Source organism: Telopea speciosissima, chromosome 1, assembly GCF_018873765.1.
Source record: "Telopea speciosissima isolate NSW1024214 ecotype Mountain lineage chromosome 1, Tspe_v1, whole genome shotgun sequence".
Taxonomy (NCBI): Eukaryota; Viridiplantae; Streptophyta; class Magnoliopsida; order Proteales; family Proteaceae; genus Telopea; species Telopea speciosissima.
The window spans coordinates 36,486,536-36,513,377 of NC_057916.1; the positions used below are offsets into that span (position 1 = coordinate 36,486,536).

Here is a 26,842-nt window from a genome sequence, read left to right on the forward strand (position 1 = left end):
GTTTAGGGTTAGGGTTTTCGCTATTCAAGAAATCCTTTAACTGAAAAAGATATTTCCACAATCAATGAAAATTTTCGATCAACTCAAATCACTGAAATGCAGGTCCAACAACCAAAAACAGATTTCTGATCCATCGATAATTCCAATCTCAATGATTTACTTGAACTGAATCCCCAGTGAAAAACTCAAAATGTAGTACGCGAGAAACCCCAAGAGGAAAAAAAATTCTTCCCTTTCTCCCCGTTGAGAGTGCAGGAAAAGCGCCTGACGTCGAAATCAAAGATGGCGTCACAAAACAACTACTTTCTCCTTCTTCACAAGAGAGGACAGGAGAATCCGAAAGTTTCGGATCAGAGAAGAGAGATCAAAGCATTCAACGTCCAGAGTAGTGAAAGAAAAGAAAGAAAAAAAAAACAAAATTTTTTCAGATCGGAAAAACATGGTCAGAAGTAACTCAAGAAGGACCAACCGTGTCTTCCGCTTTGCTTTCTCTCTGTGGTTGTTTTCAAAACCCTAATCGATGTAAGGAAGGCCGACCGGCAAACACCAGAACAAGCAGCAGCACGCTTCCTTCACCACTGCTGCCGCCACTAAACCAAACGCCTCAACTCGGATCCCCAACCTCCCTTTCTTCCACCCTTCAAAAAACAAAACCCTTATGTTTTTTTTTTTCCCCCCTTTATAAGGGTACTTTTGTTCATTCACCTTTTCTTTTTTTTTTTTCTTCTTAGAAGGGCAATTCTGTTAATTCAAGTCTAATTTTTAACAGTGTTAGTCATTAACTAACGGAATGGGTTTATTTGTTACCGTTTGCAAACCTCAGGGAGGTACGCAGAATTTTCCAAAACTGAGGGATGAAAATATCCTTTCGTCAAACCTTAGGGATGGTGTGTAAATGTTATACCCGCACCCCGGATCATAATTAATTATTATTTCTTCCCCGTGACGTGTGGTTATCACTGCCACGTATGCTGGTGAGCTGTTCTCACTGGTGGTCAAACCCAGCTACAAAATTATTGATCACAGTGCGGGTTTACCTATGGAGGAAACTATTCAGGGAAATGGGGGACAAATCATGACAAGGAAATAGTAAGTTCTAGCCCTTAATTTTACTTATTTACCCTTTTCCTCGATGCCCTCGAAGTGCGGGTCAAGATTTGGACCGCCCGGACTATTTTAGTTGAGTTGGGAATATTCTATTTGTGGGTCCCACTTGCCCTGGGGAAACGCGTGAAGAGCAATTATACCCATATCATGTGGGCTCATCTCTTAATTGAGTTATTTCTTAATTATAACTAGTGGGCAGGCCCATTAGCTTAAGAGGCCCATTGGGCTTAAGTGGCAATTTAACCTAAGGGTCCATCTAACTCTATTTGACCCAAAGATGGGTTAACCCATTCCTTTACCCTAAATAAGACCATGGGTCAACCCATTAAACCCTCTTGACCCATTTAACTTAAAATACCCATTTGGCCTAATGATCCATTTATCTTGGATCCACCCATTTAACTCATGACCCATTTAACTTAAAGGACCCAAGGTCCATTTTCTATAAATAAGACAAGGGGGGGGGAGAAGCTTTCTTTCTCTTTATTTCTCCCATCTAACCTAAATCGTGGAGGAAAGAAAGAGGAGAGAAAGGAGAAAGAAGAAAGAAGAAAGAAGGAAAGAAGGAAGAAGGAAAGAGAAAAGAAGGAAGAAGAATGGAAAAGCTTGGATGAAGGCTTGGAACCTCACCTTGTGGAGCCCTCTACGTGGAGCTTTTCTATATTGAGGGAAGGTAAGCCATTAAAACCCACCTCTCTTCATCTATTTTGGGTTTTAGGGTTTGGGAAATGGGAGAGATTCGACCTAGGGTTCTCTTGGAACCCAAGGAATCAATGGAACCTCTAAACCTAGACTATGGTGGAGTTATTTCACTCCATTACAAGCTCTAAGCCTAAGCAATCTCTTTCCATTTGAGAAATTTAGGGTTTCTACCCTATTATGTCCTAAATTAGGTTCTCTTTGTTTTTCCTCTTAAATCCTTGGGATTACATGGACCTAATGAGGTCTTAGAACCCTAATGGACCTAGGAGGAAGCTTTCTTGAAGCCTCCCTACCTTTAAACCCCTTGGGAAAGGAATCCCGGGTGAGAAACCTTTCAATTTCGGTTCTGCAGGTATGTGGTTTTACATGTGGTTTCAGACCTGCAAGAAACCACCCTGAGATTACCTCCCTGAGAAGGCCCCTGGAAAGCTAGGATTTATGTGTGGTTGCATTTCCTGAGAAACCACTCCTGCAACCGCACTGGACTGAGACTGTCCTGAGCCCCTGGTTTCCTAGGATTTACCTGTGATTGCAGCATTTGGGCATGAAACCACACCTGCAACCGCCCTTGGCAGAGACCTTCCTAAGCCACTGGTTAGCTAGGATTTACATTGGTTGTAGGAATTGGGCATGAAACCACCCATAAAACCACCCTGCCTCTGAAACCTTATACTTAAATGATTTATGGGAGACCTTTTGAGGATCCGTCCCTTTACTTAATTAACCCTATTTTCACTTTTATTTAGGTTTAAAGTTTTCATCTTGTGACATGTTACTTGATTGCGGCGACAACTCATAACATCGGAACATAACACATATTGTGAGTGGGTTTGGTTGTTTGGGCTTGATATTATTATTGCATTGTATATTATGTCATCATTATAAATTATTAAGCATGCTTGCGTATATTGCATACTTTTATATATGAATGTTATGATGTTAATTGGAGATGCTTTACTTTAATGGGTCTCGGTGCCGGTGGGTGCCGGTGCCGGAACCCCGAATACTATATACATTTATGAAGTAATTATGTTGAATGTCATGTTGAACTGTATGCGCCGTGCCGTGCTGATAACCAGGCACTAAACCAGATGAAAAGCTGATGCGCCCGGATTACCTCTCGGGACGATAGGACTTGCATGTAGTTGTGGCTAGGATTTTACACCCTTATGCTACGACCCTTACCAACAGGGGTTTAGGTGTTGGATAATCAGTACACCAGATTCTGTGGAGGTGGGAGAGGCCAGTCATGGTAGTATTGGTTATCAGGGGTCTGCCACTGAGTGGTCTTGGAGGCTTCAATCGGCGTAGGTCCCAGGTGACAATTGAGGTTTCATTGTGGCGATAAATTAAGTGACCCACAGTGTCTCCCGAGTTGTCACAGTAGCATATACCTCTGACTTAGTTGTGATATTAGGTGAAAATTTTACTTAACATATGCATGCATCATTAGACTATGTGAATTGTGTGTTTGTGCATCCCCATCCCCTCACTGGCTCAGTGGAGAGCTAACCCCCTCGTGTACACAATTTTTAGATTATGATGCAGATACGGAGGAGCCGGAAACTGTGTTTGAGAAACATGGCGACGGGTGTCCTTATGACGATTGCACCTACGGGCCGTGGGAATTCTAGGGACTTGTTCCCCTTTTGTTATTTTAGGGCGTAGGCCCATGTATAAACATTTACTGTTATACCTTTGTTGATCATTATTAGATGGTAATGAAAAATAGATTAACTACAGTATTTATCATTTAGGCTTTGATCATCTTATAACTATTGATTTTATACGCTTTCGCAAAACTATTGATCATTTGGAATGTAATATTTTCCTTTCCGCACTCTGATATTATATTGTTTTAATATTAGTTATGACTGTGCGTTGGGACACTGTGTCAGTGATCCTGGCAGCTTAGTAGGATGACAAACGTCATCCTAGTCACCCCTTATAATGTATTTTATCCCTTGTTGGGATGGGGGCGTGACAGTAAATTTCCTTTTTTTTTTCTCTCTTTTGACAAATCAGTCACAACACCTACCCCCAATGATAAAGAGAGAGAAACAAAGGGTAAAAAATAAACCAAATCGTTTTAATATATCGTTTCTATAGGTCAAATTATTTTTCCGTTGGTGTGGAGAAGTTTCTAGAGCTGCTGGAATAAATAAAATTGGAAATTTTGCAATAAGGTACCTCAAACATAATATATTAGATGCGAGGTACCTTAAGCATAATTTCTCTATATGTTTAGACTTTTTTTTTATAACAACTCTATATGTTTAGACACCCCAAATATAATTTACCCATTTTATTTTATTATTGTTATCCTTTATGATATGCCCAAAAAAAAAAGGTTTTTCATAGCATTTAAGAAGATTCAGAAGTTTCTTGAGTCTTGGGTAGTGTGCAGTGTGATTTGAGTATGTAAAAACACCAACCAAGTCTTATTGAGCCCAACTCACATTCACATACGTTAATGGCTCCCAACTATTCAGATGGAATCCACTTTGTGAGGCTCACATGGATGAATTCCATCTAAACAGCCAGGAACCATTCTCATACACTCACGTACGTGAACGTGAGCCTCAACTCGGTCTTATTGAACAAATTTGGCATAAAAGAATGGTAGAACCTCAAACAGACACCTCCCCTTCTCTTTCCTGGTGAATATCAACAGAAATTTGGAATATTATGGATAAATTTTGACCCCCAAACACACTTTTTTTTATGTTATTTTGTTTTTTTCTTAGATCTATCTTATTTAACCATTGATCTACTATTTAATTTTTTTTAGACATTATTCATATTATGATCAATGGATTAGGTGTAAAATTAGGGAGCACTTAATCTGGATGACACTTATATGCAATTTATAGATGACAAATATATCTACCATGTGACAAATCAAGTGAAGCTCAAATTTGTTGACTTGTCAACCCCAAATTCCCTTACTCACATGTCAAAATGAGCTATGAAAGAGTAGAAGAAAAATAAAACTTCCTAAAAAGAGACAAACCACACTAGACTTTATGTAAAATGCAATTCCCAACCATCCCATTTTCTTGCTAGTCTAACAAACCCATCGGGCGAAGGCAATACAACGTTCGTTGGGTATAGTTGAACTTTTATGAAAAGTAAAACTATACGCCAGGTTTGGAACACTTTGCCACCTGAAGAAAAGGCCAATACACGAGCACCAATAGTTAGAACTTAGAACTGCCGCATCATCCTTCCATATAGTTAAACTAGGTGGACTATCCACAGATTCCATAGAGGACATTCCATCTAGAATAAACAAAAAAATATTACAAGTTGTATAGAAATGATAAAAGGGTAAATTACACGTCATCCCTTGGTTTCCAATCAAAACTTAGATCACCCCCTGATTTTTGAAAAAAACTCAAATCACCCCCTCTACAATAACAATGTTAGTCTGCTATTAGTTATTGGTGTGAAAGGACTATTTTTCCCTTGTACTAAAACATTAGAATTAAATTTACAATACTACCCTTCCTTCATCTTCAACATTGGTCAAGGGTGGTTTAGGGATTTAAATTTATTTAACTGGCTAACATCATCACTTAACAGCATAAAACTAACGGTAGGAACTACTTTGTCATATTGGGGTCTAAACCAAGGGGTGATTTGAGTTTTTTCAAAAACCAAGGGGTGATCTGAGTTTCGTTTGAAAACCAAGGGGTGACATGTAATTTACCCATAATAAAAATGCATGTGTTATAAGGATAGAGCAGCAAAAATTCAATGTTTTACTCTTTTCCAATTAACAGATGGCAGGGTTAATTTAAGCCCAAAATTGACACGAATAGCGGAGGGGGACCCTACATCATGGTGAAAATTTGGTCCAACAGACCGGTTTATGAGGGTGAGTTCTTCCAATTGCAACATTGAGCTCATGAATATGCAATGGAAATAGCAATACTCGACTTTTCGACTTTTTAAACAATCGAACAGCAGACTTTTCGACCTTTTAAACAACCGAACAGCATTCCTTAAGAGACAGGAATGCAAATAAGAACAACATTTCACTTGAAAAAAAGAAAGAAAACAAACAAGAACATTATCTCTGGAGTAGTTATGTAATGAAACAGAACATAAAAGATTAATATATAAAGGGAAGTGGTTCTCTGTCCGGGAACATGGCTATGCCAGTGCTCCCTGTGTCTATCTGTCTCCTCCCCAAAACAAGGGGTAGAGATGTCTTTTCACATGGAGAGGAGAGAGATATACACATGGGAGCACTGCCATAGGCCACACTCCCAAACAGAGTTCTTTTTTTCAAATATAAAATACAACTGCATTACATTTATCATCATAAAAGGATGGAGTCAATCACCTCTTACTGATTAATCATTTTCCAAAAGTCATTGCACATCTCCAAGGGGGATACCTTCGATGGTTCAAATTCAAACTTCTCAACAATCCTTTTGTCCCTATCCACAATATCTGTAGCTCTGTTTCAAGGATAAAGCAATTTCCAGATAGTAACACAAGCTCATCTCAATCACAAATCGACAAAACAACAAAAAGATAATGTGTACATCAGCTAATTTTTAGTGCACCACATTAGCTGCTGCTCAGAGAGAAGGATACGGCCTGAAATTTGCGTTTGGTCAGCCAGATCTGGGATGATCTTTGTCACTGAAGCATACATAGAAAGCTCCATCCTGTGCAATCAAAGTTATAAGATAATGATTCAAAAATGCATTCAAAGGAAAGGTTAACACTGGTAAAAAATTATCGAATAGCTTTGTGATGATCAAAGATAAGATCAAAACAACAAAATCCTAGTTTAATCAACTGGCTTTTGTTGGTACAAACGTTTAATCATTCACTGTCATGGTGAGATCAGAATGATCACAAGGCAGGGTAACTATAAATTTTCTGAATGCATGAGTTCATTGTGTGATCACAAAGCTCAAGTGCTTTAGCTTTCACAGTTGACTTTTTAAACGAATTTTGAATTGTCTTTTCAAGTTCTCCAAGCACTATAGCATTTGAAATAAATAAAGAGAGGACAAGTTTGACAACTCAGAGTAGCAAACATACGAGCACAATGTTAAGAATAAGGTTTGGTTGATCTTGTTCAGTACCAGCTGTGACAACAATTTAATAACTTTTGGACAAAAAAGAAAATAATAATTCGATACACATCAAAACAATCAAGATATTATGACTGATCAATGTTATCCAACCACGGAGGATGCACTGGAATTTAGCAATTTACAACTCCCAGAACCATTGTTACTTCTGACTTGTAAAGAAGATATTCGGAAAAGTTCCAGGAGATTCATTGGGACCTTTGAGTACTAAATTTGAATAGAAGACATCGAATTTCTAATGACTCACTGGAGGTCAACTTTTATTACAGTTGACAGATTTTGCTCTTCTTTAAGCCAGTCTGATAATTATCCTAGTTTTTCTTTTTGTTTGTAAAATTTTGCTTCAGATCTTTCTCCATAAAGAGCTGAATATTTCAACAAATTAGAACCAAATGGTGAGGTCACAATGATCCAAAATTAGGGTTACCAGTTCTTTAGAGTTGACTAATGATGACAATAACTGATGAAATCAAAGAGATAAAATGGAAACAGTTCCCCAATAAACAACCTTGGTAAATAGACACAATCTGATTGTCATGCCAGAAAAGCATATAGAACTTACAAAGTGGGAAATTTGCAACAAGAGCCTAAGTTATTGAAATGAACTTTATCGCATGAACAGTTTTCAAACCATTTGATATTTGAGCTTTGAAAGAAAATATATGCAATGCTTAACGAAATAGGTGGAAGACGGGAGGAACAAGGAGCTAAATTCAAACAGCATCACCAATAAGCAGAGTTTAAAACTCCAAATCTCGATTTACTCACTGGCCATCTGATATGAGTGTGTCAGTGATTCAGCATGTGGATTGTGTTGTCATTATTAAAAGTTTTAAAAAAAAAAAAAGTTTGTATCAAGGAGAGAGAGAGAGAGAGAGAGAAGAACACCACTGGCAGGGGTCCAAGGGGAGCTTCATTTTCTTATTCTTTTTTTCAAATTCACTTGGTCAATCCACCAAAGTATAAATACTAATCCAGAGGGGGCAAGTCAACCAGGAAAGCAATCAATTACCAGGGGAATGACCAATCTCAGAGTAGACTCATTGAGTTCTGACCATGGAACAAGATCTCAGTCGAAACCGACCGAGATTTCCAAGATATCTCGGTTTCGTGGAAAACCAAGATGAAACTTGCATGCATTTTAAAAAGTTCAAAGTTTCTACTAGTTTCGGTCGAGATGATGGTAATTTCGCAAATTTCGACACTTATGCCCATCAAACCATGTGGAAACCTAGCTCGAAACCAGTACACACTTATTTATGCCTAATAGCATTTAAGTAAATGAAGGAGTTATGTACCGGTCCCAAGATTTCCAACAAACCCAAGATTGCTTAAATTTGATTTCTATTGAAGGAGTTATGTACCTGTCAAACTTAATTTGGTGTGCGCTAATGTAGTCCAAATCGCTCGGAATGAAAATATTTTTTCGAACATCAAAACAAATAAATATTTTACCGCACTTTTGGTTTTTAGCAATGTTTTACCATATTAAAATTTATGGAATTTATAGATTTGAGAGAAACCCCAGCATCAAAAAGTTGAAAATTGCACTTACCACCGAAAATCTAGTTTTTGTTCTTGAACTAGGAGGGGGTTGACTTTTTATCCTTTAGGAATTTATTTTTTTAACTATTTTTATTGAATTCAAATAAGGGGTATTTGCTTATTTATGAATCATATCTTCAATAAATAAAAACCATTTACTTAAATGATATTAGGCATAAATAAGTGTTTGTCCTGGTTTCCAACCAATATCCAAAAACAATATACACTATCAAACTTAGGTCAAAACCACAAGTACCATTTGAGTGTTTTTGTGTGAAAATAGTTCAAGCATAGTGTTTAGAATGTCAAAAATAGGCTGTATAAAAAAAAACCAGATTAAAAAAAAACATTTCTAGGCCTCAAAACCACCAACTCGAGTTGGCTGGAAAAAATCACTGGTAAACTTCTTTTCCCTTCCAATATAATATAAACAATGTGCTAAAGATGATCAAACCACCATCCACATTAAGAACAGCAACAACATCACGCCATGCAAGTTGGGTTGCGAAGGGCCCAACCAAGTAGCCAAAAGCTGAAAGATAATGGCAATACAGTTGGAAGTTAACAAATGTAATGTAAAAAACAAGGAGAAAGATGGAGAAAGAAGGTTGAAGAAGATGGTGGAATGTTGTGTGTTGGAGTATTGTCTCCACCACACCTATATTACTTCACTAATAATATAAGAGGAATTACATACACCTCGCTAGGGAGGTAAAGGGTAAAAAATGAAAATTACAATATAAGGTAACTAGAAAATAAACTAGTTCCTAAAGTACCCTTATATTTCATGAACTCTAACACTCCCCCTCAAGCTGGAGAATAAATGTCAAGCATTCTCAACTTGCATAATAGGGTACAAACTGAAGAGAAGTAAGGCTTTTGATGAAGATATCTACCAGTTGATCACCAATCTTCACAAAAAGGGTGAAGAAGTAGCCAGAGTCTATCTTCTCCTTGATGAAGTGTATGTCCACTTTGATGTGCTTTGTTCTGTCATGTTGCACTGGGTTATGAGCAACGCTTATAGCTACTTTGTTATCATAGTAGAGCTGCATAGGTCCTGCAGTATCAAACCCCAACTCCTGGACCAATTGTCTCAACCATATGAGTTCACAAACTCCATGAGTTATAGCCTTAAATTTTACCTTTGTATTGGATCTAGCTACAACGAGCTATTTTTTGCTTCTCCATGTGACCAAATTACCTCCCACAAATGTGCAATAACCAAATGTAGACCTTCTGTCTGAGATGGATACTGCCCAATCGGCATCTATGAAACCTTCTACTCTCAAATGATAGTGTCTAGCATACAATAGTCCTTTCCCTGGAGATGACTTCAAGTATCTAAGAATTTGGTATACAGCATCCAAGTGCCCACTATTGGGAGCATGCATAAACTAGTTTACCACTCCCACGGCATAAGAAATATCTGGGTGAGTCATAAACAAAAACAAGAGATTTCCCACTAGCCTCTGGTACTTCCTTGCATCAACAAGAGAGGGACCACAATCTTCTCCTAGTTTGTGATTATGCTCAATAGGAGAACTTGCTGATTTACAGCCCAACATCCATCTCTTTCAACAAATCAAGACAAATTTTCTTTGACATATGTTGATTCCCCTCTTGGACCTTGAAAAATCAAAAACAAATTTCCTACCCTTGTACCGCTCAACCACACCATCAGACCTATAGTTGATTGTGTATACCCACCTACATCTAACTGGAATACCCCCCCTGGGAAGAACTACCAATTTCCAAGTACCATTCTTCTCAAGAGCCATCATTTCCTCAAACATGGCTTGCTTCCACTTTGGGTCAGACATAGCCTCGATTACATTCTTGGGAATGGAAACAAAAGAGAGGGAAATAGTAAAGGCAAGACCTGTAGGAGAGAGAGCATCATAGGAAACAAATTGGGCTATCGGATTAATACAAACTTTCTTTCCCTTTCTAACAGCAATAGAAAGGTTTAAGTCAAAAGGAAGGGAAGGCACGTCACCTGACTGAGGATGGTAGAGCTTAGGATGTGGATCCAAAGAGGACTCTTGGCAGGTCTTCTTCTTCTTCCTCCGGCAGCCTCTTTTGTACACAACTGGCTCCTTCTCATTACCAGAACCACCACCTGATTGGTCCCAATATCAACCGCATCTGCTTTTTTTTTTTTTTTTTTTTTTTTTTTGGAAACGGTAGTCACCAATTTTCTTTTTGGGGTGCATAGGATTAGCTCTGGTGGCGCAGCTTAGGGTTTCTCCCTCGTGCTTCTGCTATGGTGGTCCCCCCTCCTAGGGAGGTACGCCCCCCTGATCCCCCTCCCCACCTAGGGATTGCTACAAGTGGGACAGCGTCTTTTGCCTCGGTGGTTTCCAGCTCAATTGCTTTGCCACCTGTCCATGTGGAAATCAAAAAACCATCGTCACACTTTGGAGATCATGCGATCTTCTTCTCCAAGAAGGAACTTAAAGTTTCAGAAAGGACGTTTACGACCACGCTTGTGACCAAGTGTAGCTATGGGAAGCCTGCCCTCTTCCAAATCAAGGAGCATCTTCAGAAGATACTATTCCTATAGGGCGATGTGATCGTCACGACTTTGGATCCCAGACATGTGCTGCTGCGGTTTGCTGTTCATGCCGATTTCGTCAAGGTGTGGCTTAAGGCACAAATGCACATCCAGGGCTTTCTCTTTCGGTTTATGAGATGGTCTTCAGACTTCGTCTCTAGTTGGGAGTCTCCTCTGGAGCCGTTGTGGGTTTCCTTGCCGAGGCTTCCGGTTAACCTCTATCAAGGGAATTTCCTGGTTTCAATCGCTGGAGCTATTGGTAGGGTACTGCGTGTCGATGGAGCAACAGCAAATTATACAAGAACAGTGGCAGCAAAGGTGTGTGTGGAGGTCGACTTACGTGCCTCACTCCCACCGAAAATCTGGATTGGGTGTGGGGCGTCGGGGTTTTACCAGAAAGTGGTTTATGAGAGCCGGCCAGCCTATTACAAAATTTGCTCGAAGATTGGGCACAGGAATGAAGCCTGTAGAAGAGCCTTTCGAAGGATGAATGAAGCTGGAACAACAGAGGGTGCAGCCATTGACGGCACTTCTCGTGGAGGTCCTGGTGACAGAGACAATGAAGGTGTTTTCATCCCAAGGGGTGAAGGCACTTCTCGCGGAGGTATAGGGACCACCGTTGAGCCTTCGCTGGGGCTTTCGAGGCCTTCTCGCCGGAGGGGAGGACGATGGAGTACTGTAACTCAACAGGTAGGTGTTGACAATGGAGGACTGTCCATTGGTGGAGGCAAGCTCGATAGCCCTGCTGTTGGGTGGCTAGGTTCGATTGGCAGGGGAGAGATTTTAGCATGTGAGTAGGAGCTTCCTGTTTCAGAGGTAGGTGGCTTACTCCAGCCAGTGGAGGAGGGGGTACTTCCCTGCGTTGCAGCCGAGGAGGCCAGGGAGGGCGATGGAAATCTGGTGGCGCAAACTACCGATACAGTGGTGGAAGGTGGCCCTCAGCCTATTGAGGAGGGTGAGATTCTTTGCGTTGAAGCCCATGAGGCCATGGAGGGTGAAGGCAGGTTGGATGATCTAAGCTTGACGGTGGTGGATTCAAGGGCCAATGGCAACTTACTAGGCCTTGGCAGTAGCACGAATGAGACTCGATTGCAGCCAGATTGTGATAAGCGACAGTATTATTTTGATAATGGAGTTCAGCCCCTGGGTTCAAAGGACGATGGCTGTGCCTCAGGTTCGACTAGCCCTATGATGGAACGACAAGCTATGTTGGATAGTCTGAGGGCGTTCAATGCCACACTAGAAGAGAGGATCTGCAACACTTTTGAGAGGCTGGAACCAGGGAGCAGTGCCTCTGCGCCTGCAGGTCGTCGTGTTCGAAGCCGAGTGCACCCTAAAACAGCTTTCCTCGATGCGGCACTTGTGTATGACAGAAAGAAGATCAAAAAGGCAAGACAGGGTAGACAAAATAGGGAGGGAGCCCAAACATGTGTAACGAGATCGATGCGATCGACAGCCGCCCCCCGCAATAATTTCTTATGAGTTGTGTCTTTTGGAATGCCCAGGGACTTGGTAATAAGCCCACAATCAGGCGGCTGAAATCTTTGGTGTGTTTGCACAAGGTGGACATTGTTATTGTAGCCGAACCTAAAGCTCAGGTTTCGAAAGCGCGTATGGTGCTGCAGAAAATTAGGTTGGATTCCTTACATTTGCTGGACAGATTTTGGGTCTTTTGGAGGGCCTCATTTAAAGTCAAAGTGGTGAAGGAAAATGATCAATTTATCACTCTCGAATGTGAAGAGGCCAACAGGGGGACTTTCCTTGTTACTTTTGTCCATGGCGGACGTTCAACCATGGAGAGAAGGGAGTTGTGGGAGAGGCCTGAACTTTTCTCTCGGAGAGTCACTCATTCTTGGGCGGTGGGGGGAGATTTTAATGCAGTGGTGTCTCCCTTAGAGAAGCTGGGTGGTAGACCGGCTTGTTCGCTCTCTTTAGAGGAGTTTGGGTTTTTTGTGAGTAGGGCTGGCCTTGTTGATGCGGGCTATGTTGGTAACATGTTCACTTGGTCTAATAATTAGGTTGGGGCTGGTAGGGTGCTGGCTAGACTGGATAGGTTCCTGGTTAATACATCTTGGCTTAATGCCTTCCCCAAGAGCACTGTCACCCACTTCAACAGGACTTGCTCAGATCATGCGCCCATTGGGCTTTCCTTCTTGGCTGCTGGACATCATACTTTCTCTACCTTCAAATTTCAGCAGATGTGGCTTAGGCACCCAAGCTTTCATGACTTTATTAAGGGCCAGTGGGCCCGGCCGATTACTGGCTCGCCTCTTTATATTCTGTTTATGAAGCTAAAGTTACTTCGCAGTGCTCTGCGAAAGTGGAACAAGGAGGTCTTTGGCAACATACATCAGAAGGTCAGGGATGCGGAGGATTCAGTGAGTAGGGCAGAAGCTGCTTTTGATCAGCGGGCCTCCGATGACTCCAGGGAGGCTTTATTGTCGGCCAAGGAAAACCTGCAGGAGATGCTATTACAGGAGGAAATTTTCTGGAAGTAAAAAATTCAGGGTAACTTGGTTAAAGGAGGGGAATCGAAACACAAAATTCTTCCACTCTATGGTGAACATTCGAAGGAGGCAGGCCAATATCCAGAGAATTAAAGGGGGGGGGATGGTGAATGGATAACGGACCCAGAGGGGGTTCAAGCGGAGGTGGTGCGGCATTTCTCAGACATTTTTACCTCTCAGGGCTGTTTGGTGGATGAGGACTTGCTATCTGTAATCCCTAAGGTTGTTTCAGAGGCTGATAATGCAGTGCTTCTTGTGTTGCCCTCGTTGGACGAGGTCAAGGGGGCGGTCTTCTCCTTGTCTTGTGATAGTGTGTCGGGCCCTGATGGCTTCTCAGGATACTTCTTCACGTCTTACTGGGATGTGGTGGGTAAGGATGTTTGGGCAACGGTCCAGGATTTTTTTGCGGGAGGTGAACTGCCCAAGAGCTTCACATCCGCCAACTTGGTGCTCATTCCCAAGAAGGAGAACCCCGAGGTAATGTCTGATCTCCGCCCTATTAGCCCATGCAATTTTGCTTATAAGATTATTGCCAAGATTTTTGCATCCAGGTTGGCAGGTATCCTTCCTTCTATCATTACGGAAGAGCAAGGGGCTTTTGTGCAGGGCAGAAGCATTTATGACACTATCTCCATTGTTCAAGAGGTAGCCCAGGATATCAATAGGAAAACTAGGGGGGCAATGTCATCCTTAAGCTTGACATGGCAAAGGCTTCTGACCGGCTGGAATAGGTTTTCCTTTGGCAGGTCCTCTTAAGATTTGGGTTTAGCGATGCCTGGATCAGCTTAATCAAGAAGATGGTGGTTAACTGTTGGTTCTCTACAGTGTTGGGGGGCAGACAATCAGGCTTCTTCAAGTCAACTAGAGGGGTGAGGGAAGGAGATCCCCTATCACCAGCTCTATTCATTATTGCAAAGGAGGTTCTTAGCAGGGGTATTAAAAATATGTTTGCAGAAGGGCATGCATCCTTTTACAAGCTTCCGAGAGGGTGCCCTGGGGTTTCTCATTGCCTATTTGCAGATGACACCATTATATTCTCTAGGGCGCTTAAGGGCTCGCTTAAGCAGATTATGGGGTTTCTCAGAAGGTACGAAGGCTTCTCGGGTCAGCTTGTCAATAGGCAGAAGAGCTGTTTTGTTTTTAGTGGTATGGCGTCTCCTGCTAGGGCCCGCCTTGTAGGGGAGATTACAGGTTTCCCTAGGAAGTCTCTGCCTATCACCTACTTGGGGGCACCTCTCCACTCGGGAAGGCTGAAGATTTATCTGTTTGATGGATTGGTTGATAAGATTAGAAACAAAGTTGCAGGTTGGCAAGGAAAGTTGTTGTCCGCAGGTGGCAGGATCACCCTTTTAAAGCATGTGCTGTCTTCGATCCCTGTACATGTTCTTGCTACGTTGGCTCCGCCTAAAGCGGTCACTCAGCGAATTTATGGAGTTTTTGCTGATTTCCTTTGGGGCAGTTCGGAGTGGGAAAGAGAAAGCACTGGGTTGGTTGGCAAAAGGTCTGCGGGCCGCTCGAGGAAGGTGGTTTGGGGATTAGGCTGCTGGAGGATGTAAGCCTTTCCCTTAGGCTTAAGGGACTGTGGAGGGCCCTTGCGGAACGGTCATTGTGGAGTGATTTCTTTAAGGCCAAGTTCTTTAAGAATCAGCATGTGGCACTTTCAGAGTCGGCAAGGACTGGTTCGAAGTCTTGGCGGAACACACTGGATCACAAGGATCTCCTGTTGAACAACTTCAGATGGTTACTAGGGCTGGTAACATTTCTTTTGGCTGGATAACTGGACAGGGTTTGGCCTGCTGATAGACACAGTGGACAATGGGCTTGTGGTTGATGTGGGGCTGCGGGTGAAGGATGCCATTTGTGAGGATGGTTCCTGGAGGCAGGACGTGCTGGACAACATAGACTCAGATGCTATTAAAGATTGTATTTCATCAGGCTCTTTCTTCTTGTCTGACTGCGAGTACGTGTTGGTTTGGACCCTCTCTAGCAATGGTTTGTTCTCTACCAAGGCTGTTTGGAATGTGGTGCGGGGTGGGGTACCAACGGTTTCCTTTGCGAAGTGGATCTGGAATCATACACTCCCGGTGAAAGTGGGTTTCTTTTCTTAGCAGCTTTTGAATGGGAAGATATCCACTGATGACTCCTTGATGTCGCTAGGCATCCCCCTGGCTTCAAAGTGTTATTGCTGTGGAAGGCCTCAGAGGGAGACGACGGATCATTGCCTCGTTGCTGGAGGCACGGAGACCAAAGTTTGGGGCTACTTCTCCCAAGTTTTTGACATTGTCCATCTCCCCACCCAGGATGCCAGAAGCCGGGTTTTACTTTGGCAGGGGATGCCTCAGTGCGTATATTACAGGGATTCTGCCATCTTTGGTCATATGGGGGCTCTGGAAGGAAAGGAACAATAGAAGGCACGGTGAAAAGAGACGAACAGCTAGCTCCATAATTGAATGCATCAAAACTTGGGTGAGGGAACTACCTTATCCGGCCAAGGTAGGCACTCACGGGTCTGCTAGGGATGGTTTATTATTGCAATGTCTTGGTTTGTCAGCACCCGCCCCCAGGAGGAAACGCCCTATCCCTGTTTACTGGTGCCCCCCTTTTGTCTTGGTTAAGCTAAATGTGGATGGTGCATGTCGTGGTAACCCTGGCCTGGGCGGAGGGGGAGGGATCATCAGGGACCGACAAGGGGAAGTCCTAGCTGCTTTCTCTAACTTTTATGGCCCTTGCACTAACTCACTGGCAGAGCTAAGGGCATTGAGGGATGGACTGAAATTGTGCAAGGTGATGGGTTTTATGGATGTGGTGGTTAATTGTGATTCAGAGGCAACTGTCAAGGTAGTTAATCTGAAGAGGTGCAGTTTGTGGGGAGGATGGTACTTTCAAGGAGATTCAGGAGTTAGTGGCTTCCACGTGGGCTTGCGTGTCGTTTGCTTTCCGGGAGAGCAACAAAGCGACTGACTGGTTGGCCAATCTTTCTTATGATACGGAGTCATATGCCAGGTTTCTGCCAGGGAGCATGCCTTTGGGACCTTTTCAAGCCATTCTCCGTTAGGACAAGGATGGTTTACCTGTCCTACAAAGTTAATGGCTATTTTTTCTTGCTCTTGTATGGGTGGGTTAGGCTATCCTAAGTGGTGTGTGCTCTTGGTGTCGTGGGTTGGGGTAAGGTGGTATGTCCCCCCCTGTATTCTTTATTAATTTTCATGATTCTAATAAAAGCTTAGGGGCCAGCCCGAGTCCCGGGTAATATTCGGGATATAAAAAAAAAGGTAGGGGAGAAAAAAAGGGAATATCATCAGTAACCTTTTTACTCCAACTATTCTCCCCCTGAAGAGGATGCTGATGAGGAGCAAAGAAGGGCACGGAATCAAGGAAGGTGACATCTTTGGAGAGGAGACACCGACGAGAGGAAGGAAGGTAGAACTTGTAGCCTTTGGTAGTAGAGGAATACCCAAGAAAGAGGCATTTGAGAGTCTTTGGGTCAAGTTTAGTCCAAGAAGATTTGTTAACATAGACATAATAAACACACCCAAAGACCTTGGGGGAGAGAGAAAGCAAAAACCGGAGGAGACAAGGTTTCCATTTGGAACTAAGGAGTTTTGCAGACATGTAGTCGATGATAAAGGAAGCAATAAGAAGAGCATCAAAAAGTCTTAGGAACATGCATGCCAAATAAAAGACTCCGAGTGACCTCCAATAAATGGCGATTTTTCCTCTCAGCTACCCCATTTTGTTGGGGTATGTCAACACAAGCTAGCTAATGGATAATGCCATTATTAGTAAAGAAGTTTTGGAGGCCACCAAACATGTATTCCCCCCTTCATCAGAACGGACAATCTTGATTCAAGTTTTAAACTGAGTAAGAATCATCTGATAAAAATGTTTAAATGCATCACAGACATCACTCTTATGTTTCATCAGAACAGTCTAAGTAGTGCGGGAATAGTCATCAACAAATGAAACAAAGTAGCAATAGCCAAATAAAGAGGTAGAAAGAGACGGTCCACAAACATCAGTATGCACAAGGTGAAAAGGAACAGTAGATCTATTACCCTGATATGGATAAGATGAACGACAATGTTTGGTAAACATACATCATTCACATTGAAAAACATAGGCAAAAGAAAAAGAACAAAATAAATGAGGTAACTGTTTCCTCATTACAACAAAAGATGGATGGCCAAGCCGACGATGCCATAACATTACAGAATCCACAAAACTACTATCACTATGTCCACACTTATAGGATTGGGTTGTGGGCAAAAAGATGGTTGAGGCTCAAGAAGATAGAGCCCTTTTTCCTCACGTCCACTGCTAATAATCCTCTTCATCACCAAATCCTGAAAAAGACAGTGAGAAGGGAAAAAATGACACAACAAATCAAGGGTTTACTTAAGTGACTCACAGATAAAAGATTAGTGGCAAAATTAGGGACATGAAGAACAGAATCAAGAAAGATTGAAGACGTAATAGAAATATTGTCCTTACCAGAAATAGAGGAAAGGGAGCCATCAGCCACCCTAACCTTATACCTACCAGAAAAAATGGTATAGCAATCATAATAGTGGGACATACCAATCATACGACCAATGGCACCAGAGTCAATGACCCAAAATGGGGTTGTGGTAGAAGCTGATGATGAGGCCTGCAAAGCTGAGGATGATGAGGAACTATAGATAAGAATTTGTCTATTCAGGGCGCGAATCGAATCTCTTCAAGAATTTCGCTACCTTAGGACCGTTATAGTTACGGCCACAGTTCAGTGAGGCTTCGGTCGCCGACTCCCTTGTCCATTGTAGGTGTAGAAGGTAAGCTACCCAGATGTGACATGACTCTGTGAAATGCTGCAATGTCCTCCCTGGAGAGCAAGCTGGAGTTGGCTTGTATGCTAGGTGGGTACTCTAGAGTATTAGTCTCAGTCATCACAGAATATGCTCTAGCTCCCCCTCCACGGCCACTACGTGCACATGTAGATCCACCACGTGTACCAGGAGGACAGCCATGAAGAGCTCAGTACCTCTCTCTAGTATGCCCAGGTCTCCCACAATGGTTGCATCTGGGCTTATCTCTGTCATCTCTACTGGGTGGCCCTTGGCCTCTACAACCACTACGCCAATCTCTCTACAAGCTAGAAAAGCAGATGGCTCAAGAGAGGATGCAGGCTCCATGGCTACCCTCTAAGTCTCCTCCCTCTACAAATAACTACAAACCTCATCTACAGATGGAAGAGGAGACATGCCCAAGATTTGGATATGGATGGGCTCATACTCTGGGTTCAATCTACCAAGAAGAATAAGAACACGCTCCTTCTCAAGAGTGCGGTAAACCTTTGCTTCATCTTATGGGTTGGATAGTTGAAGATCCCTATAATGATCATAATCTTCCTAAAGACCAATGATAGTATTATAAAATTCAGAAATAGACTTATCCCATTCTTGGTACATTGTAATGATCTTGTAGAGAAGTTGATACACCTTAGCCGAGTCACCAACATGGTCAAAGGTTTTGGAAACTCTATCCCAGATATCCTTGGCAGATTCCTTTCTCATAAATCTCCTCCCAACCTCAAGCTTCATAGAGAAGATAAGCCAAGTCATATCCATAGAGTTCTCTGTCTCCCATTTGGGATATGATGGGTCATCTGGAGTGGGGGCTTTGATGGTGCCTATAATATACCCTAGCTTCCCCCTACTCTGAAGGGAAAGCTTCAACGAATGTGTCCAATCTAAGTAGTTGGTATTGTCCAACTTCAAAAGAGAAATTTGAGTATTGAGGTTGTCAAAAAACACTTGAGTAGGAGGAGCACTACTCGAAACAACTTCTGTCGATCCACTGATTCCAGACATGATAAAGAAACAAGCTAACAAAGTAGGGTGAACACCCGAATTCAAATGGAGAGTATAGTCTCAATCCAAATAGACTCAAAAAAGCCTTTCAAACACTGGCAAGCACAGTCCAGCAATCAAACAAGGCAAATATCTGAGAGAAAATCAACTTCACAAATCCTTCAAAGCATGGCTTCATTATACAACCACTATGAAGCTGAAACAACCATTACGCACCAGCCTCAAGCAAACCAAAGTATCATAGAACCATTTCTCAGGCAAAACAGAGAAAAAAGGAGCTGGCGGTAACTTGAAAACACGGGCAAAACTGAGTTGTGTAGCACCAACTCATAGAAGCATGAAGCAAGACCATAGGAGGGTTAAACAACACCTAGGGCGATCCAAAGGAGCCTAACTTCAGCTGCAACACTGTCAGAATGGAGAGAGAAAAATTACCAAAATAGGCTGGTGGTAACATGGTCATGGCTGGATTGACTTGAGATGGGCTTCAAATGCCTGTTTCTTCAAAAGAGGTGCTCTTTTGATGTCTCCATGGTCTCCATTCATGCTCCTTGCAAGATTTCTTCAAACACTTCACATAAGAATCCCTTCCTTGGAACCCCTTTGTAAACTAGGGTTCCAAAGAAAGACAGACAGATGAAGGAACAAGAAGATAACTCGACTCTCAAACCAACAAAGTGTGGTCTGATACCAAGTTGGAAGTTAACAAATGTAAAGATTAAAGAACAAGGAGAAAGATGGAGAAAGAAGGTTGAAGAAGTTGGTGGAATGCTGTGTTGGAGAATTGTCTCCACCACAGCTATATTACTTCACTAATAATATAAGAGGAATTACATACACCTCCCTAGGGAGGTCAAAGGTAAAAAAGGAAAATTACAATATAAGATAACCAGACAATAAGCTAGTTCCTAAAGTACCCTTATTACATGAACTCTAACAAAAATTGCAAATATTTCAAAGTGCAAGGGGGGAGTAGCAGATACGTAGTTAACTAGAAGGTAAGTAAAGGTTTACTTAGGAAGACAAGGAAAGAACTATAGAAGGGGAATTACAAATTAAAGTGAGAACAAGCTAGGGAATTATATAACTAAAGGATTGAAGTTGAGTTATAGACAAAAAGGTAGGGTAATCCAAAAAATTGAAAGAAGATAAAAGGACATGATGGGATTAATTTAAACTAAATGGGCAGCATGATAAAAGACATGAAAGACATATCAAGAGGGGGGGGGGCGTCTTCAACCTCCCAACAATACAAGGGGGTGGAAACCAGTTCACTACGAAGGAGAGACCCCTACAAGTAATCTCCAATGGCTCTGAAACTTTAGGACAAAGTTCTCAACCCGCAACCCTCCTGGATGCTACTAATGGTTGCTCCAAACCATCAGTGAAAAAAGGAGATGAAAAGGCAGCAACCAACCCGGCGGTAGTTGCAGAAACAGTCTCGGTTTCAGGCAGATAGCTCACAGCACGAGAAGGCTAAGGAGCAGGGACTTGGAGGGTTGGGTCGCCAGGGGAGGAGTGCCTTCGACCCAAATTTCAGGGAAAAGGAAGAGGGAAGAGAGGGATCGAACCACTCTCAGATTAGACAGCCAGTAATGTTGAACGAGGGATGAGGAAAGGAACGGAAAAGAAAAGGAAAAAAATCAGCGATTAAACCCACAGATGAGGGACTGTTAGGTCACTTGAAAACAGGGTAACAGTAAAGACTATGATGAGGGTATAAAAATAAAACAGAGAAGAAGAAAAGAAAGACCATAATAGGAACTGAAGAAGGAAAGCAGAATACCTGCGAAAGGAGAAACAGATTCTATTGAGCAGGAAGGATAGGCCAGCAGCATCGCAGGGTGTGAGCTTCATGAACTGGTATTAGTAATCATACCTGCAGTATTATAGGCAGACAACAAACAAACCTAGTTTTCCATATTGTAACAACTAGGATTTTGAAAAACATGCAGGACAGCAATAGATGGCTGCACACCACAACGAAGAACCCTAAAAGGGACTCTCAAAACAGCGGAGAGAAGAAACAATCGCAACCCAATGATCAAAACTCTTGAATGCAAGTGACAAACAGACCAGTTAATTAGTTAATTGAGTAAAGTTAAGTTTCTGAACTTAACTATGGCGGAAGAACTCAGGAGCACTTTAGTTACAGGTTCGTTGAGTATGAAACAAAACTCTAGGGTTTGGTTTGCCTATGGGTAGGCAGCCAACATCGTAGGAAGGACTGGTATCAATGGAAACCGATCCAACTTTAAGGGGCTGCAAGCACGTGCCAATAAGGAAGAGAACAATAGGAAGAAAGGAGAGGAAAATGGAACTGAATCTGGAAAGAGAGAAATTGTACCTAAGGGAAGAAAGATAATTTGAAGGAGAATAAGAAAGGAAAGGAGGAACCAACAATGCAATCACTTACTCACAGCAGCACAAGTAAATCAAAATAACTTCATTCAAGCTCGACATCTAAAGTAGAGTTTAAATCAACAACTCTATCTTCATGAATAAAATAATAAAAATTACAAAAGTAACTCCTAATTAACCCTACGTGTAACTGCATCACCTAGTTGCTAGATGTTGCATACATACGAGACATTATTAGACATGTATGTGATGAAAATATCGATAGAGAATTCACAGCTTTTGTCAGCAAGGATGAGTTGAAAGAGAGTCACATACAAACTAATTGCAGAAGCAACCACAAAATAAGAAATTATCATAGTTTAAGATATGTAGATATCACGATGGAAAGACCATTAGTCTCAACATGCTCACCAGAAAGGTATCCCTCTGTCTCACAATGACTATCCTCTTTTCCTTTCGGTTGGCCCCAATTTGTGTCCACTATTCAGATTAAGAACTGGATTTTTAATGAAATCCACTATATTATCCCTTGCCATTATTACTACATTTCAAATTTTGGAAAGAAGAATCTCTACATTTCAATGCTTTAACCACTCTTAATGGGAATTTCAAAGAGGCCAGTCATTGTGGGATGGAGGGAGCACTTTATTACACTGAACAATAGTTAGATAGGACAGGCAGATGTTGTACATACATTTTGGGACAAGCACAAGAGAACAAACTCCAATAGAAGATCATAGCAATGAAAGGATAGCCAATAAAAAAATATATAATTAACTTATTTTTCAGGTACTCACCGTGCCCTTAATTCGTCTTTCTCAATGTTCTTCAGTATTTGCTTCCGTCCTTCAATGGAAACCCTCTGATGTTCCAGATAACTCATCTCATCACTGACAATTGTGTTTATATAAAATGAGAATCAGTAATCAATAGCTTTAATGTTTCTAATCATGAATCTTAGAGTTAAATTGAAAAAAAGAAAAAATAAATAAAGCTATTAAAATACTGATCTAAACTCCTCCCAAAGGTTATTCTCCTTATTAAGTTCCTCTAGCAACTCTTTCTGAAGAGAGTCAATATCTGCATCAGCAACAACTTCAGATTTTGCATTATCTATCTTTTTCTTGCACTCAGTTATCCTTGTCTCATACTCTGTTGCACAAAAGAACTTGTCAAGCAGAGGCCTAGTACAAAAACACTTTTCATGTGTACCAGCTACCAGGTGGAATATGTATCAGAAGATAATTTAATTGATCTAAAATAGTCATAGCAGAAACATAGAAAGTGACCTGATTGCAAGGGATGATTATAAGCTAACTGAGGGAAGGTGAAACAACAGCTTTAGCTGAAAAGTTTAAACCAAAATACACACAAGTTCTAGTTATTTAAGCTTCTATACTTCTTTTTTTTCTTCTTTTTTTTGGGAGGGGGGTGTATATAAGCATCTGATCTATAATATTTATAACTTCTCACGCTGCCCTTGGACTGCACTAGCCTAAATTTCCCCCGCCCTTCTAGTCTACTGTTATTTTCCATTTTAAGGGCTTGGAGCTGCGTACATTATGACCCTCCCCAGACCCAGCAGTGACAGGAGTCTCGTGCATTGGGTATGCCCCTTTTTAGGGTCTTTTGGTAAGACACCCCAGAGAAGGGACATAGAGAACGAATAAAAAAATAACAACTCATTTCCGTAATTAATGGTTTTTGAAGTGTCAAGATCAAGCATAGAATACAGAATGCTTGAACAGTTAAAATACTGAATTTCATACAAGTAGCAGCCTTGCACGAGATCTTCTGAATGGTTTTGGATGCAAGTGGGATGGTGACATTCGACACTACTATAATTTTTTGTTCTAAATCTTATATTTTCTTTTCCTTCACATCATAAAATTAAAAAATTAAATATATTCTATAAATTATAAGTTCCATTATTGATATAAAAAATCCCTACGTTGCAAAAGTAACTTTGTTGGATTTGATTTTGATGGTCAATGTAGTATGATTTAATTCTAGGGTATCTCAATTTTTTTGTCAAATAAAATGCTTATTAATGTATTCAATTATTATTCTTGCAATATTTAGACATATTGCTGATTCAACAAACCCTGTTTTAGCACGACACTTTGTACCTGCATTTGAATCTTATATCGATGTGAACAAAATATGAATTGTTAAAATAAGAAACAGATTTAGAAAGGGAGAAAAACATAAATTACACTACTCCAACAAGATAGCCCATCATATCTCCACCAGAAAAAATGGTCCCTTTGAACCCTCCAAATCCGTTCAAGCCTAAGCAATCAAAAGGAAAAACACAACATCCATCTTAGTTGGTTTTGGAATTAGTTTCCTTTTAGCAAGAAGGTGAAATTTTTATTGAAAGTAGTTTTTCTGGTTCATTTTGGTGCATCTGGAAGGAGAGATATTTTGGCTATCAAGGATCGATGTTCTGATATTGTCAAAGGCATTAATAAAATCAAGTGCAAGGTTGCATCCAGGCATTAGCAGATGTGATGCAATTGGGAGTGAACAACAAAGCCTTTTTTTCATATTATTTGGTTAAGGGATTTTGTTAATAACGGCTCTTAAAATGTGCATAATTATAAGCTCAAAATATTAGATACTAAGGCGAGCACAATTTAGTTTAGTTTTGCAGTCTTAGGGACCTTGATATGTTTTAGGAAGTCTATTTCTTTGTTTTTTTAAGAGTTTTAAAGTAAATTAACAAGCCTTCTAGGAGTTTCTATTTTTTAAAGTTTCCTCATTGCCTAAAAAAGAGAGTAATGAAGAGTCTTAAAGTAGCCATGAAGTTTCTATTTTCTTGCACATTAATCTATATAAAGATGTAACGGATGTAATTTAGTAGGTTGAACGGAATAGTTTTTTGGTTATGGCTTAGGGAATGGTTCTTTTCAAAGTGGTTTGATGATCAATTCCTATCTCAGTTTATGGTGCACTAGTCTCTTATCCTATTGTCTTTATTCTTCAATTAGATATTATTCTGTTGAAGTTCTACTTGGGATCATTAACCTAAAGTTTTGTAAAATTTACCTGCATTGAGATAACCCCTTTAAAGGTGCCCTAGAAGATTAGTTATTTGGAGATTGGGATCCTTGATATTTTTAAGGGCGACAGAAAATAAGAAGAAAGATCATTGGTAATCTCATTCTGAGAGAATGGATAAACTGAATGTAGATGGGTATTGGGGGAGTTGGGGCTTATCTGGCCCAATTGGTGGAAACTTTACAAGGACAGAGCTAATGACACTTTAAAAGGGGATAGAGCTGTTGATTGAAAAGGAATGGTCCCATGCAATAGTAGAGAGAGACTCAACATATAAGTAGGTTGGATAAGGAACAAAATGGAGGAGTCTGACATCATACGCAGTTTATAAGGCTCATTCATTAGTTAACCTCTTGTCTGGATCTTGTAGTCTGCTGGCAGCCAAGAAGTGCTTATGAAGTTATCGATGAGTTGGTAAGAAAGATTGTTAGACCTCAACTTTCTCTTGGGGGATGGTATCAATTTGTGCTTTGTGTCATTTATTAGTTGTCTCTACTTGTTATGGAATATTCTGTTAAGCTGTTGACCCTCGTTGAGGACTGTATTTCTATGTACCACAAATTCACCACTATGAACTTCTATGTTTATCTATCAATAAAGTTGTAACGTATCTGAAAAAAGAGACAACATCCACCACACACTTTAGGTCGATGTGAGGTTGTTTCTTCAAAAAATAAAGGACAAAAAGAAAAAGATATCCAGCGCCATTGTTTTGGAAGTTGCCTCCGGAGAACACAACCTCTACATCGGATTTGACATTAACATTCAAATTAATGTGACGTAAATAAAGAAAGTTCCTCTCATAAGCATCTTAAAGTACTAATCAGTTAATTGTCTTAACCACTATCTGTGGCTGGTCTTCTGGGGGTGGATGCGACGGATTGGGACCATAACTATGTCTAATTGATCAGCTTCCAGAGCTGGTTCAACTAATTAATCATTCACCATATATAGGCAATACATTGGGTTATAAATCTTTAATTGATTGATTCCAGAGATGTATCTTTAGAATCAGATTTAGAAATCAGTAACTATCTGAATGTTACTTAAATCTTCATCATGTGATAGGAGACAGAAAGTTTGATTAGAGGTCAGATCAGAATTACTTCTTTGTGCTCTGAGTGTATATAATACTAATAGGATCTAGCTAACTAATACTGTTTGGAAGATTAGAGCAGGGAGACCATTACGACATTGTTTAAAATATTTTAACTTGCAAAATTTCAATGGGATTTGGTCAAGAGTCTAAATACAGTATAAAAAGAAAGAGAATATTAAATTGATAGAAAAAGAAAGAGCGCAAACTGAGGGGACAAACCTTCCAATAAGTTCTTAATCTCAGAGAAATCTGTCTCACATGATGATTGAAGCATGTTGACTCCATCTAGATATTGTTTCAAAGTATTGAGGTCCCTTTTGTTTTTGAGGCATTCTAGGAGATCATCACCATATGAAATGACCTTGTCAACATCAAGTTTGAGAGCAAAATCACCCATTGGAAGCACTAGAGTTCACCTTTTTCTCCCTTAGGACCACACCAACAAACTTCCAACAAATATTAAAGCAAGCTCTGAAATCCAAGAATTCATGAAAAGTTAATATGCCTTATACTTGACAAATAAAGTGACAGAAATAACTTTTCTAAATCTCATTCTCAAGAAAAAATTCATCGCAGATTGATCAGCTTTGAGAGGCATTAGAATTCCAGATAATTGTGGTCATAATCCCAATATTTCAATTTCAACAAAAATGTAGGCATCGTGAATCCTATTTGAGTCTATGGCTCCAATATTGTTAGAATTTTATAGGAGAATTAAGGTTTTGGGCTCGGCTCTATGGTGGTTTTATCACTGTGGTAAGCTTACATCTTGACAAATCCATGCCATGAAAAGTTCTCACAAGAAGCAACCAAAGCTCTTACTGCAGGCTAGCTTCACAAGTACTCCTAAATGACCACCACACCATGCCTTATGGCTCAATCTCTACTTCAAAGCTCAATGTACACATTGAATCAACAATATCCCTGATTTATCC

The 26,842-nt window shown here is 40.8% G+C and overlaps 1 protein-coding gene across 1 annotated transcript; it reads right to left on the minus strand.

Annotated features, from left to right (window-relative positions):
• Window positions 1-5,804: 5,804 nt before the first annotated feature.
• LOC122657939 (kinetochore protein SPC24 homolog) lies at window positions 5,805-26,842 on the minus strand. Its single transcript, XM_043852742.1, has 6 exons — window positions 26,127-26,842; window positions 22,756-22,897; window positions 22,543-22,644; window positions 6,418-6,491; window positions 6,104-6,270; window positions 5,805-5,936 (listed from the first exon to the last, which is right to left on the minus strand). Exons 1-5 carry the CDS (start codon window positions 26,302-26,304, stop codon window positions 6,164-6,166), a joined length of 603 nt encoding a protein of 200 aa, XP_043708677.1. The 5' UTR covers window positions 26,305-26,842; the 3' UTR covers window positions 5,805-5,936; window positions 6,104-6,163.

What these genes read in the sequence shown, in the direction of transcription:
- LOC122657939 (XM_043852742.1), bottom strand. Translation starts at nt 26,304, where the DNA reads ATGGGTGATTTTGCTCTCAAACTTGATGTTGACAAGGTCATTTCATAT. An exon ending in GATTAAGAACTTATTGGAAG is followed by an intron (nt 22,898 to 26,126) that starts GTTTGTCCCCTC and finishes TTTGTGCAACAG; the next exon opens with AGTATGAGACAAGGATAACT. An exon ending in CCAAACGCAAATTTCAGGCC is followed by an intron (nt 6,271 to 6,417) that starts GTATCCTTCTCT and finishes ACAGAGCTACAG; the next exon opens with ATATTGTGGATAGGGACAAA.